Below are 13,123 nucleotides of genomic sequence, written 5' to 3'. Positions count from 1 at the left end.
TACACGCTTCCGTATGTGGCATACTCTCACAAGAACTACCAGACCCAGAGTTCCTTGTGCCTACGCAGGAGGGAGGAGGGAGGGATAGCTGGTAGGACTAATACAGCACCATAATTGATTCATTGATTCAAAGGACAGAAGGAGCCAGCACTGCTGGTAGGATTTACAGGGCCAAAATGCGTATGAGCAAATGTCCAGTGTTTGTTCTCTCCCCCTACTCTCTCTCCCACTGCCCATACTGCCATGTCAGGCAGAAATGTATGGAGTTTAAACAAAGAGAAATAAAAGCAGATAAAGGATGCCCATTAATCCTCCAGTTTTCAAAACAGACCAGGCCTTTCTGCAGTTTGGCTCAGGCAATACACCAGGGGTGTTGAACTTCTTTCAGTCAGGAAGGCTGAATTCCATTTTGGAGACATTCTCGAGGAGCGCATTCCAGTGGTGATGGGGCTGTAGGCAAAAGTGACAGAGCCAAATCTACCAGCATATTTCAGCTTAAAGCTCTTACTGGCAGTAACTACGCCTTAGAAGCATTTCAGCTTTTTAGAATGGGGGTGGGGGAACTGCACACAAGCAGGAAATCACCAATCAGTGGTTGGGAGAAGGGAGGATGGTCATCTGGGGAATCCTGAAGGGCCATATTTGACCCCCAGGCCTGGGGATTTGCACCCCTGCAATACACCAAGTAGGGAAGCAGATGTACAAATGCAACATGAAAATGATTTCAGTTCAAAGATCGTGTCTGTAGCAATTGACAGTAAAGAAAGACTGCCAAATGCATCACACAACTCCAGTATATTACTTTGAAAAGATAGTCCAGTAGTATGACAATTAGCATCACCATATGCAGATTTTATTATTTTTTTTAAAGAGGGAATGCACTATCAGTTTCATGTTTTTTCAGATGGCTAGGATTGTGGCCTAAAGTACAATTCAAGATTTTGCAATGAAAAAGGCCAGAAAAATAAAGTTTTAATGTGAATTGGTCTATTTATAAAATGCTCGCAACTATGTTGGGCCATTAAAATAAAATTTAAACATCTAAACATCGACAGGATAAAGCCTTTATTAGGACCAGGCAAAATGTTACAAAATAGTCAGCAAACTTCATAACTTTTCTTCAGGCTGGATGTTATATTAAACAGAGAACAGCAAAAGGAGAAGGGGGTTCTATTGAAAGCCCCAGTATGGGCCACAGTATGATTTCAGAAATGTAGACAACATACTTTCAGAATTAAAGGGGATACTTTTCTTTCATGACTCATGAGATTGTATATATGGGATAGGGTCATGCTACGTGTGTGGGAAAGAGCCCATGTTAAAGGTCTGCACTAGGCCCTTCAAAAATGGTGCTTGGTCCATAGTCAGTTTTGGAACATGACACCTGTGCTGATCCTCAGTCACTCATTTAAATTTTATAGGGATGAATTTCAGAAGTAGCACAGTTGCTGTGTGGCTTAAAGGCGTTAGGCCTGATAGATCAACACTTTTGACACGCAAATCCTCCCACCCCCCAAACCTGGATGCATCTTTAAATGCTCCAGTGCCCATCTCTCTGCTCCATATTATATTTACACACCATGTACAAAACTTTCCTTTCCTTTGACAAAATTGGGATAAATTTCAAATTCTGCAAAATAAAAATTATGCCAGTAAATTAAAGAGCAGAAATGACGATGTGCTTAGGTAGGATTCTAACTATAAAATTTGACTGTTCACATACATAGATTTCAAATGCCTACCTCAGCAAATGCTGCTGGAGTAGGAAAGAACAACAAAAGTACCTTCTCCTTTTCTTGGAATTATGGTAAAAGATTTGGAAAATTAAAGGACTTATATTCCACATCTACCAATAAAAGATCACAAAAATAGCAAAATATAAAGCTGTGATACTTTTGTACCCAGAAAAACTCTTACAGACTCATAACTCATTGTCCCTTATCTGAATATCATGTTACGAATCTAGGGCATAAGTGTATGAAGGAAGAGTTTCCTAATGTGTGTGTGTGTGTGTTTTTTAACGGAAGTATTAAATATACTTTACTGCTTAGTCCGTTCAGGATCTTCCTGGGTGGCTTTTAAAATCCATAGCTGTTTGTAGCCCAGTAAAATTAAGGTTGAACTTTAAAACAATTGCAAAAGTGTTTTTTTCTTTCAGAGAGAGAGATAGAAAGAGAGAGAGAGAACGAACGATAACATTAACTAGCATAAGGAATAACACGCTAAAGGCTGAAGCGTCATGCTCGATGCAAAAAGTTTTTTTTCATCCCCAGTTGTTATTAGAATTTGCTGAAATGTCACTTGACATTGTAATATTTCTGCTTCTAATCTATGGGGTCAAATGGGTCCCTTAAAAAAAGATTTTAAAACATTTAAACATTCCAACATTTAACAGAGTAATTTCTGTCTCTTATCATCAGCACAAAGATAATGAAAAGAAAAAGAAAAAAACACCCTTCTAACATTTCTTAAGCTAATTTTGAAAATGTCCTATATCAGCATTAACACTTGTTGATGTTAACAGTCATTGTTGTGATCTTTTGGCATAGAGCCGTGTCCAGCCCAACACTATGTTTGGGTGCTAGATACTGTCAAGCATGCCCTGATGCCAATAATAGGCAATGAAGGTAGAAATAAATAAGCAACTAGGGAGGTGCACCCCATAATAAGCTTTGAACTATATGCCTTACAGTGTCAATATAACAGTGATCCAGGCCAGCAAGGCAAAAGGAGTCCTCCTGGATGGTGCCCCCATAACACACACCGGGCAAGATGAAATTCTGTGCTACCTCACAGAAGACACTGTCCTAGTGGTATGTACATCTGATCTGGTGAGGCCAAATTCATTTCTACACACACTGGCTTTTATTGGAAAAGGAGAAACATCCTCAACGGCCCAATGCTTCCTTTGGCTGCAATTCTATGTCATCGCACAGAGAACACTCTTGGAGGCATTGTGGATGTGCATATCATTTTAAGTTGCCAAAGCTTAGTGTTAGCTGTACACCCTTAGTTCCCTATGCATTTTTGGCCATTACTGACATAGGCAATTATTGACATGCCAATGTCTTCAACCCAGATGAAGCCAAACATGGTTCTATGGTACTTTGTAAAGAAAATTGTGATAGAGGTGCGGATGTCTGATTCGGAGAAACATTTTCTGTGTTAGTCTGTTTTCTTTTGCAATTATTTTAATGTTTACATGTACTTTCCACTATCTTTACTTGACTAATAAAGGCTTAGAAAGTTACAATATATGCCTTTGGAAAGATGAACTGGATGGATGGTAGGAAACATACTCAATTCAATCCCAAAAATCTTTTGCAAAGTTAGTGCACAAATGACAGAATGCTTTACGAAGTAGAGTCTACTTCCTTCCCAAACCCTATGATCCTGACAGCTCCTACATAAAGTGGCATAATTATGTTATGGCATATAAGGCATTCATGCGAGGAATCTTATATCTGTGCCTATACTACACAAGAATATTAAACCAGTATTTTGTACAAAGGAAGACAATGATGTATATAACCTAATTTCACAGACAACATCCAACAAGTGGACTAACCCTTGAAAATGTACACCCATGGGAGATGAAAATAAGCAACTCTATTGACTCAAACTTATAACATTTAGGGTGTAATCCTATGCATGTTTAGACAGAAAAAAAAGTCCTACAACTCCCAGTGTGCCCTAGACAGCATGGCTGGCTGGAGGGATGCTGGGAATTGTAGGACTTTTTTTCTGTCTAAACATACATAAGATTGTGCCCTTAGATTACTATCCTATACCCCTTTACCTGGGAGTAAATTGAGCTCAATAGGACTTACTTCTGAATAGTCATGCATGGGGCACTTTTTTAAGACTTTTAGGACTCTATTTGTGCAATTTATTTAAAATGTAGCTTAAATTATTGTACCAACACAAGCCCTGTTTAACTCAGTGCTTTTCTGCAAGAGAACTTTAGAATACTTCCAGGGTTCTCAATCAGAAATGCTGCATAAACGAGTCATTCAGAACAGATTAAATAGTGACCTCTTATGTACGTACACTTTTTAAAAAGCATTGGAACTTAATTCTATTAATGCAGTGCATTCCCTTCTTTCTCCATTGAAAAGGGGAATGTAACACTACAAACTCTGAGAGAACTCATTTATTTCCAAAAAAAGCCAACTGCTGTAAGAATGTCTAATCTAGCTTATTTTGTACTGAGCTAAAACTTTAAAAATCAGGTGTTCCTTGATTATGCAAGTTCTCCAATCCTAGCTAAAAAGAAGATAAACAGGTAAAATATTTTCTGCATTATGCTTATACATAACATCTGATGTTTGGGGATTCAGAATTGCACATTGTAACACAAAGATGAGAGGGGATAATCCTCATACAGTATAGTTCAAAAGTTTGCTTTAAATCTATCTTGCATATATATAGGTACAAAAAATTACTAGTCCATAAAAACTGAGTAGCCTGCTTGCACATACCTCTTTCTTAAATGTCAGATTGATCATTGGGTCTGCTCCTATAAAATTAAGGTGCTCCCACTTGAATAATGCTAAACACAAGAAAGATTTATTACATTCATTTTATTATCTGAACATAGTTTGCATGTTTTGTACTGCTAGCCAATGGACAGGGCCAGCCCCATCATTAGGCTCAGCAAGGTGGCCGCCTCAGGCAGCTGATTTTGGGTGACATGAAAGGGCATCAGATTGTTAAGTTATTTAATCTATTATTGTATTTTTACTGCCAGGGAGAGAAAGAAACACTTGTGGGATTGGCTGCCTCAGGTGCCAAAAATAACTTGACCTATGCACCTTGACTTGATTTGCTTTTCCATCTCAGGAAGCAAAGTGTCTTGGGCTGGCCTTGCCCAAGAATTAAAATTGTCATGGCACTTCATTTGGATTCACAAAAGCATGGAACTGGGTTTCATATTTAGAGCTCATGGTATTTTCACTATAGAAATTATAGGAAGTAAAAGAAGTTATCCTATACCACAGCAGGACTTGCTTTGGTGGAAGAAATGAACTTGAATTAAAAGAAAACCCAGAACATTCCACACCAAAATTCCCACCTCATATCTGCCATGATAAACACATGCTGAAGCCACTACAACTGAGTACAAAGCAACACCTTAGAATTAACACACTTCTACGCTCACTAGTAATTCTCATCCTAGCTGCTGAGCAAACATGGTTCTCATATAGAATATGGGATGAAACTGCAACTTCCAACTGCAAGTCCCAGCTTTTCTGGGAGATAAAAAAGGACAGCAGCATAAGTAGATGATAAACCTCTGAATACTCAGATGCAGCAAGTCGTCTCCCCACCCCCCATCAAAAAAAAGGCCATTCAACCAACCTACATAGATTGTTCCAGCAAGACTCCAGGACAGCACTATTTAACATCTCATACTTTTAAGTTAGAAATTACACAAGTGTAACTAGAAGGGAGAAAGGTTTTGGCCTTGATGTTGAAGAATCTCAAGGGTAAGCATCTGCTCATGCATATGCACAGCATCTGAGTCCTCACTGCTAATGCATGAGCAATCTAGAGCTTTCTAAAATATAACCAAATAGAACATTTGAATGAGAACAGGGAAAATATGGAAAGTTCAGTAACTTGTGGCAGTCACGTAGAAGTAATGGTTACTCTTCTCAGATAAGCGGGTAAATGTTTAAAATTAAAAGCTGATTTAAAATCAGAGAATATTACCTTTTATTCAATACAGTTTTGGGAAATTGGATTCTATGTGATCTAATGCCAACACCTGTTTCCCATCTACTGGTCCAGTAGTTTCTAGTTTGACAGCCTAGTTTCAATTAATCACTGCTGAAAGTCAAAGACCTTAGATTTGGATAAATCAGTTCATACAATGAGAATGTCTCTACAAATGTATTTAATGAGTGTAGTACACCTTTTACCCACTCAGCTAAATCCAAGTTGTAATTTAAGGGCATCTCATATTTCATCTCTGACCGTATAATTCTGAATCTTCATTCAGAGACATCCCACTTCGAAATCACACTAGTTAGGAGTCGAAGAGCAGCTTATTATTCCATCTTACCAAACATCATTCCTGCATTGTTAAATGGATAGCACTAAATAAATGTATAAGCTTACCTCCATTGAAAGGAAAAGTGTACACAACATATGAGAACTCCAAGATACCTGACTTGTGATGGCTGTTTCAGACAACTAAGCTATAGTAAGATATTTAGTTACTGCATGAGAGACAGAGATATGTGAGTCAGCAGACACAAATCAGAAGAGCAGCTTTAAAATTATGGCTACTTTAGGACAATACACAAGTGGGTTCTGGGTAGCTATAAAAACAGGGTTCTATGTTTAGAAATTATTAGGTAAATGTTCCTCAAACTAGTCATCAAGTTCATGGAGCCACCTTAGACTCATGAAAGCATCTTCACAGACACCTAAAGCACACATACTCCACACATGCGGTTTTGGCATTAAAACTCTGCATAGATCAGAGACTCACTTCAGCAATCAGGTTTCAATTTGTTATTTCATTTTGTGGAAGTCCTACAGAAAACCAAACTTCGACAAACAGAACAAGGGCTTCTGTACAGTACGTTGCTATTGTGCAGCTGGTGCACTTGTCAGCTGTTTTAGTTAGAAAATGCTACCCATAAGACCATAGAAAAGGGGGACATCTAAGGGAAATCTCTACAGTGTAACTACAATTCACTCAGGAACATTAGAATTAAGACTCTTAAGAAATTCTCTACTTTCTTCCAAAGTTCATTTGCTAACTGCATTTTGAAGTGCCTGTTGTGCTTTGTGTGTGCTTTTGAATCAACATCCACTTTCCTTTGAAATGCCTTCCAATTTTACCTTGAGCATAGAAACCAATACTACAGAGCAAATTCATTGGATTCCTTAGGCTGTGATTCAAAAATGGAACAGTCCTAAAGTGACATTCAAAAAAGGTAAGACAGTTCCAATGAAAAAGAGCATGGTCCTAAAACAATTACATGACTGCTTGCACCCTCAACATGAAATCCGATTAATGCACGAAGATGGGATTAACTAACAGCAAAACCGACTAATATTCTGAAACAGTTCCCAGTATTATTCTAATGGTGCAAGCTCTGCAACTAACACCTTTAGGGTGCAATCCTATGCATGTTTAGATAGAAAAAAGTCCTACATCTCCCAGCATGCCCCAGCCAGCCATGCTGACTAGGAAATGCTGCATGCTGTAGTACTTTTTTCTGTCTAAACATGCATAAGGTTGTGCCCTTAAGCATTGTTAAACCAGTTGAAAAAATGGCAGAGACTGGGAAGAGGGCTTACAGAGATACACTATCTTTAAAGAACTAAGATACAAAAGATAATATAAAAACACAACAAAAAGTGATTTAACAGCAAAAAAAAATTTCATAATACATTTATTGTATGACGTCAGGCTATGTGACTGAATATATTATGGGCTACAGTGAAGATAAAAATCTGCAAAAGCTTTAGGTACTGCCAACACTGCATTATTTAAAAAAGGGGGTGACAAGCAATTAAGATATAGTTATAATTATGAAAACAGTAACGTGGCTGGCATTTTTATCTGCTTCTAGTTAAATAAATGGCTTATAGCTAAAACCACCAAAAGAAGGAGACTTCCATAATTTCACATTTGCTTTCTTCCACCCCATATGTTTCTAAGAGAATTTGCTGATGCCCTATTTGAATGCAAAATTATTGCAAAAGGTGACATGTTAAGATGTTTTCTGTAATTTATTTTTATTTATGTAAAAGAAGAGATCCAATTATATCAAACAGTCCCCATTTGATGATTATCAATAGAGGCCTGGGCAAAGTCCTGAAGAGGGTTTCTAGAGGCTAATCATGATTCCACAGGTGAAAAGACAACATATAGAAGAACTTCATGTAAAACAGTTCCCTCATATATATATCATTAAAGATAGTGCAAATTTAACATACTTGTATCACAACACAAATTAACTCCTTGTATTCATCTAGTTTGTTTGCTTAAAAAAAACTGTATACCTTGGCGCACAAAACAAAAATGCCAAGTGAGATAAGAAATTCCATACTCTTGAGAGGGGGAAGGAAAAGCAAACTGGCCAATTTTGCCTCCATTTACTTAATAACCCTTTCTTGTCCTCTTCTTTTAGCCATTCACTTGCTATAAAACAGGCTGACCAAGCCATATTTCTGTGCTACGTTACCCCTTAGAATTAAATAATTCAAATAGATTATTTAAAAATAATAATATATTTCCCCCAAAAACACTGCTCGTGGCCAAACTGAATGGAAGGTTGTAATTATTTCAAACCACTTTTCATGCAATTCCCCTGAAAGGAATCAGAAACAAAGAACAGCTTTGCACGTTTGGTTTTACTAAACTGCATCACAAGAAACTTAACAATATTGTGCACAGGGGCAAAGAAACTTCCATAATGCTCCTGTTTGATTCTCCCATCTCTCTTCAAGTGCACATGGAAGAGGAACCTAGACAAGGTTTCCTGGTTTCCTGTCTTTGCCTTTAACAGCGACTATTGTGCTCTCCGAATTGTTCTGCTGAAACTGAAGTCTGCTCCCCCTCTGTGATGAAGGAGGTGCATTGCTTTGCTGGTGATGGAAAAAAGAGGAACCTGGGTAATGCCCCATGACCTCACTGTAAGTCGGGGGTGGTCCTTCCATCCTTCCATTACTGCTATAATTGGTTGCACTTATGCCCGAATTGCTGCTTGGTGGGCAAGGGCCCCCATTGTACATTGAAATGTCTATCAAGTCGCTGTCAAATATAGTCCTGTTGGGTGGTGCTCTCACAGATTCTCTGTTGAGTTCCATCTGTTGTTCTGGGTCCCGAAGTTGCAGTGTGCATGGCCCTTGGTATGGTGGTGGCTCTTCACCATCAGAGAGGGAGATAGTAGGAGGAAGGTCAATCTCATGCTGCATGTATGGATAGGTTGGCTGGAAGCGACTGAAATGTTCCCTCTGCATAAAGGATGGAGCAGTAAACCTGTCTCTGGACCGTGGGGCGTACATAATCTGCAATATGAAGAAGGTAGCAACTAATCAATAAAGTCAAACCTAAACTAGTTCCCACATGAATGAAACAGACTTAGTACAGAGAGATACACAAAGCATGTACCCTCAAGGCTGGTGATAAGAAAAGGTAGGATAATCTGGAAACAGCTTCAGAAAAGTTAATTATCCAAGATGCCCTATATAACCTAAAGATCTGGGCAAAGGCGAAAGGCAAGGAAGATACTTAATTGTAGTTAGGCCTTATGCAAACAATTAAAATAAACATACTGCCTTACTAACGTATCAGGTAGACAAAAATGTGGGGGATACTCCTAGATCCATCATTGTCACTGGAGGCCCAAGTGGCCATGGCAGCTCAGAGTGTCTTTTACCAGCTTCGGATGGTTTGCCAACTATAGCCTGTCCTGGAGCTTTAGGTTTTGGTACTAGCACACAAAGCCCTAAACAACTTGCGGCCAGTGTACCTGAGAGAGCGCTTTCTCCTTTACCAAACTGCCTGGTCACTGAGGTCATCAGAGGGCATGCTCCTGGTGGTTCCACATGACCTATGGCCCGAATGGAATCCACTCAGAGAAGAGCCTTCAGGGTGGTGGCCCCCTTTCTTTGGAACTCCAAAGGCAGGCACACAGGCAGGCACCAACACAGTATTGCTTCTGGCACCTCCTGAAAACAGTTCTGTTCCAGGAAGCATTCCTTAAATGACTAGCCATGGGTTTTATTGGCATTCTGTTTTTAATACTGTTAATATGGTGTATTAACTTTTTTAATCTTTTACTATTGTACCTCTCACGTTCACTGCTCCGGAATCTGTTTTGATGGAGAGCAGTATACAAATGTTGTAAATAAATAAAAATCAGAAGAATTCCAAATGGTAGGAAATTTCTGAACCAAATAATTCTATTAGATCTTTCCTTTCCTTCCGAAGAAACTAGTCAATAACAATACCACAGGAAGAGCCAAGGCCCAATCCACCATGGAGGTCTACAGCAGGAACAAACCTCTTCTTCCCTTGAAGATTCCACTTATTTTAACAGAAATGTCTACTGACGTCTATATATTCCAAGTCAAGCTTGAACTGAGAGTGACAATACTGCAGTTTTATCTGCCACACACCAGTCACAGAATGAGGGGCAAACATGTTCTATTAGAAATGTGGCCAAAGCCTCAGACCCTCCAAGCTGCAGACCACAATTTTCAAAAGTTCAAGAGCCACAAGATGAGCATAACATTTATGCACAAGTTAAATATTATTTTATATTAATAATAGAATATTTACATTATCATAGATAATTAGAGGTTGAGCCCTTGTGGGTCCTTATACGTCTTTTGAAGTCGACTGCATTTATTTATTTATATCCCACCTTTCTGCCAAAATGGCACCCCAAGTGACTGATAAAATAAAGGTTAAAAACAAAATCTTAATTAAAACATAATATAAAACCATCCATTAAACACCCAACCAATTAAAATCCATCAGCAACAGACCAGCCTACATGCCAAGGCCTGCCTGAATAAAAATATTTTTGCCTGCCAGCAGAAGGACCACAGAAAAAGGACCAGCCTAGAGTCTCTCAGCTGAGAAAGGAAAAGGTCTTGGAGGAGCAGATTAATCTCCCCTTTCCTAGGTGAAGCATGTAAAAGATGGATGGAGAAGAATGGCCTGGAGAAGGTACAGATTAATCCCTCCTGCTGTAATATCCTGTGAATTATTATTAATAATTATTATGTATCGCATTTCTATAAGGCCTTTCTGGAATCAACCAAGGCGGTCTACAAAAAATTCAGAAAACAAACATCACAAGCACATGAAGACACAGTAAAACATTAAGAACAACCTTAAAAACATAACAATTAAGAAAAAAAATAGAAACCATAACAAATTAAAAACGTGTGTCTTGATCCTGAGTGCAGAGAGAGGGAGGACCAGTCTTAACTTCATAGACAGTGCTCCCGCTCAACCTGTGTTCATAGCTTGGGAATGCTCCTGGATCCTACACTCTCCCTGGATCTTCAGTTGATTAAACAGAACCCTGTAAGGCACCACAGATCAACAGCCACACTGCTGAGTAACAGTCTCCCAACACCACCTTCTGGACACGACCTGACAGGAAGGAATGGAACCACTGCGATACAGTGCCTCTAAGGCCCAACCCCACTAAGCAGCTCTAAAGGATACCATGGCCTGTGGTCAGGGAGAGGCCCAGGAGAACTTGTAGGGCCGCACTCCTCCTCTCCATCTAGTTCCGGGGAAAGGGTCCAGGGAAAAGGCCTTGGATGAGGCAATTAGTATGTCCTTCCTAGGCGAGGCCTGCAGATCATGAGTAGAAGAGAAATTGGGAGGGTGGGAAGCCCCATAACCTAGGCCTAACTCCTACAAGGTGGCCATGAGACCCACAAGATGGAAATACTGACTGACTTTTCACCCTTCTCCAGGCTTTAGTAGTTTTTTCCCTCTCTCCCACGGGCTTGTGTTTTTCCCCTTTGGGGGCAAGCCTACTCTCTCTCCTCTTCCTGCTGCCCAAAGCTTAGGCAACTGTATCCTTTCCCACAATGCTTCTTCAGCAATCTCCTCCCTCTTCTCTCCTGCATGCTGCCTATGCCTCATGTCTTCCCTTTTGCCTGCAGCCCAAGCAGCTGGAGAGGGCAGGGATCACCCAGTCTGTTGGCATCTTGGGGAAGATAGTGGGAGCTACAGTGGACACCTTTGTTGGCTCAAGAGCCATAGCTAAACTGTCACGGAGCTGCACGTGGTTCCCAAGCCACAGTTTGGATACCCATGTATTAAAAAAAAAAAAAAAAGCAGGTCGCTGAAAATTTGAAGTGTGAATGAAAGCTTACCTCAGAAGCACCCTGACGTGAAGACGAGCTGTCAGAAGGCCACAAACACCGCTCCTAGCACAGCAGAGAAAAGAAAACAATTAACTTCTGAACAAGGATTATGTGAGGTTAGTTTCCTATGTAACATATATGGACTATATTCATATTCCGCATTCCAGTAACTGTGCAGCATTTCTGTGTTTTGCTCAAACATTTATGCATTATTTCTACTCAAGCAATCGGGAAGTATATAGTCCTTTATTTCCTATCATGTTAGGCTGGGCCTTACCTATTAGTAAATAGGTTAAGAACTGAAGCCTCAAAGCCCCAACCTATGTGAATTTACTCAGAAGGAAGTCTGACTTAGTTCCATAGAACCTACTTTTTAAGTATGCATAGCATTTCAACCTAAGCCAATTTACATCCAGAGCAGGCTAGTTTAATCAAACTGTTCTTGGAACACAAACCACAAATTACACATGCTCAAAAAAAGTATTCTCTGCCTCTTCAGCAAATTTGCCCCTTGTCAAAGGAAACACTTAGAAGATATTTCTCTATTCTTACTTGCTTCTAAAAGTAAAAGTACATAAAAACTAAAAGGCTTCTGGAAGCATTGAAGAGGCTTTGTTTTAAAACCATCAGTTACCAGTTTTATTTGATATCAGGCATAGGAAAACTGCACAAAAGATGTTGGTTGTCATGCAAAAGGGCTTTTTGATCTAGTTTCAAATTGCATCAACGAAAATAAGCAGTGAAAATAAAAATAAAGATTGTATAGTATTATATCTGTAGACTCTAGCTCCCATCCCTTGTTGTCTAGGTCCCTCATATCTTTCTGTAGATCATTACTTTTACTCTAAGGTTTATTTTCACGGATCAACAAATCAGGAAATATTTAACAATTTGTGTTTTTAAACTTTGCTTACATCAACAAGGACACTGAAGATGTTGATTTAGGATTATCCCGAGTCAGCATCCTCACTTTGCATTTACATGGGCAGGGAATCCCGGGCTACATACCTCAACTACTCACTAATAAGGTCACCTGAAGGTCATTGTAAGCTTCCTGCACACTTCAGTGTTTCTGTCTAAAGTCCCAATACTGACACTGCTATCAAAGTTAGTTATCCTGCAGTGAAATGAACTCCTTCTGTAACTCTAATAATTCTATTAGTGAAGTAATGGGTTATCATCACATAAATAAGCTCATTTAAATCCGCTCAAAACCAGGATTTTGCCAACATTGTTTCTTTGTCCTGGATCTAGATCCAGC

The 13,123-nt window shown here is 39.3% G+C and overlaps 1 protein-coding gene across 7 annotated transcripts in view; it reads right to left on the bottom strand.

Annotated features, from left to right (window-relative positions):
- Nucleotides 1-7,733: 7,733 nt before the first annotated feature.
- LDLRAD4 (low density lipoprotein receptor class A domain containing 4) overlaps nucleotides 7,734-13,123 on the bottom strand; it is a 439,787-nt gene continuing 434,397 nt past the window's right edge. For all 7 annotated transcript variants that reach the window (XM_084849936.1, XM_084849937.1, XM_084849938.1 and 4 more), the window contains 2 exons: nucleotides 11,872-11,925; nucleotides 7,734-9,033 (listed from right to left, as the gene is read on the bottom strand). In XM_084849936.1, the coding sequence (XP_084706062.1) occupies nucleotides 8,491-9,033; nucleotides 11,872-11,925 (597 nt within the window). In that variant the 3' untranslated portion in view covers nucleotides 7,734-8,490. The remainder of the gene's footprint in view (nucleotides 9,034-11,871; nucleotides 11,926-13,123) is intronic.

This window comes from Heloderma suspectum, chromosome 4 (assembly GCF_057233095.1).
Source record: "Heloderma suspectum isolate Gila_16-S chromosome 4, 16-S_ref, whole genome shotgun sequence".
NCBI classification, from domain to species: Eukaryota; Metazoa; Chordata; class Lepidosauria; order Squamata; family Helodermatidae; genus Heloderma; species Heloderma suspectum.
This window is presented reverse-complemented; position numbering and strand designations above follow the sequence as displayed.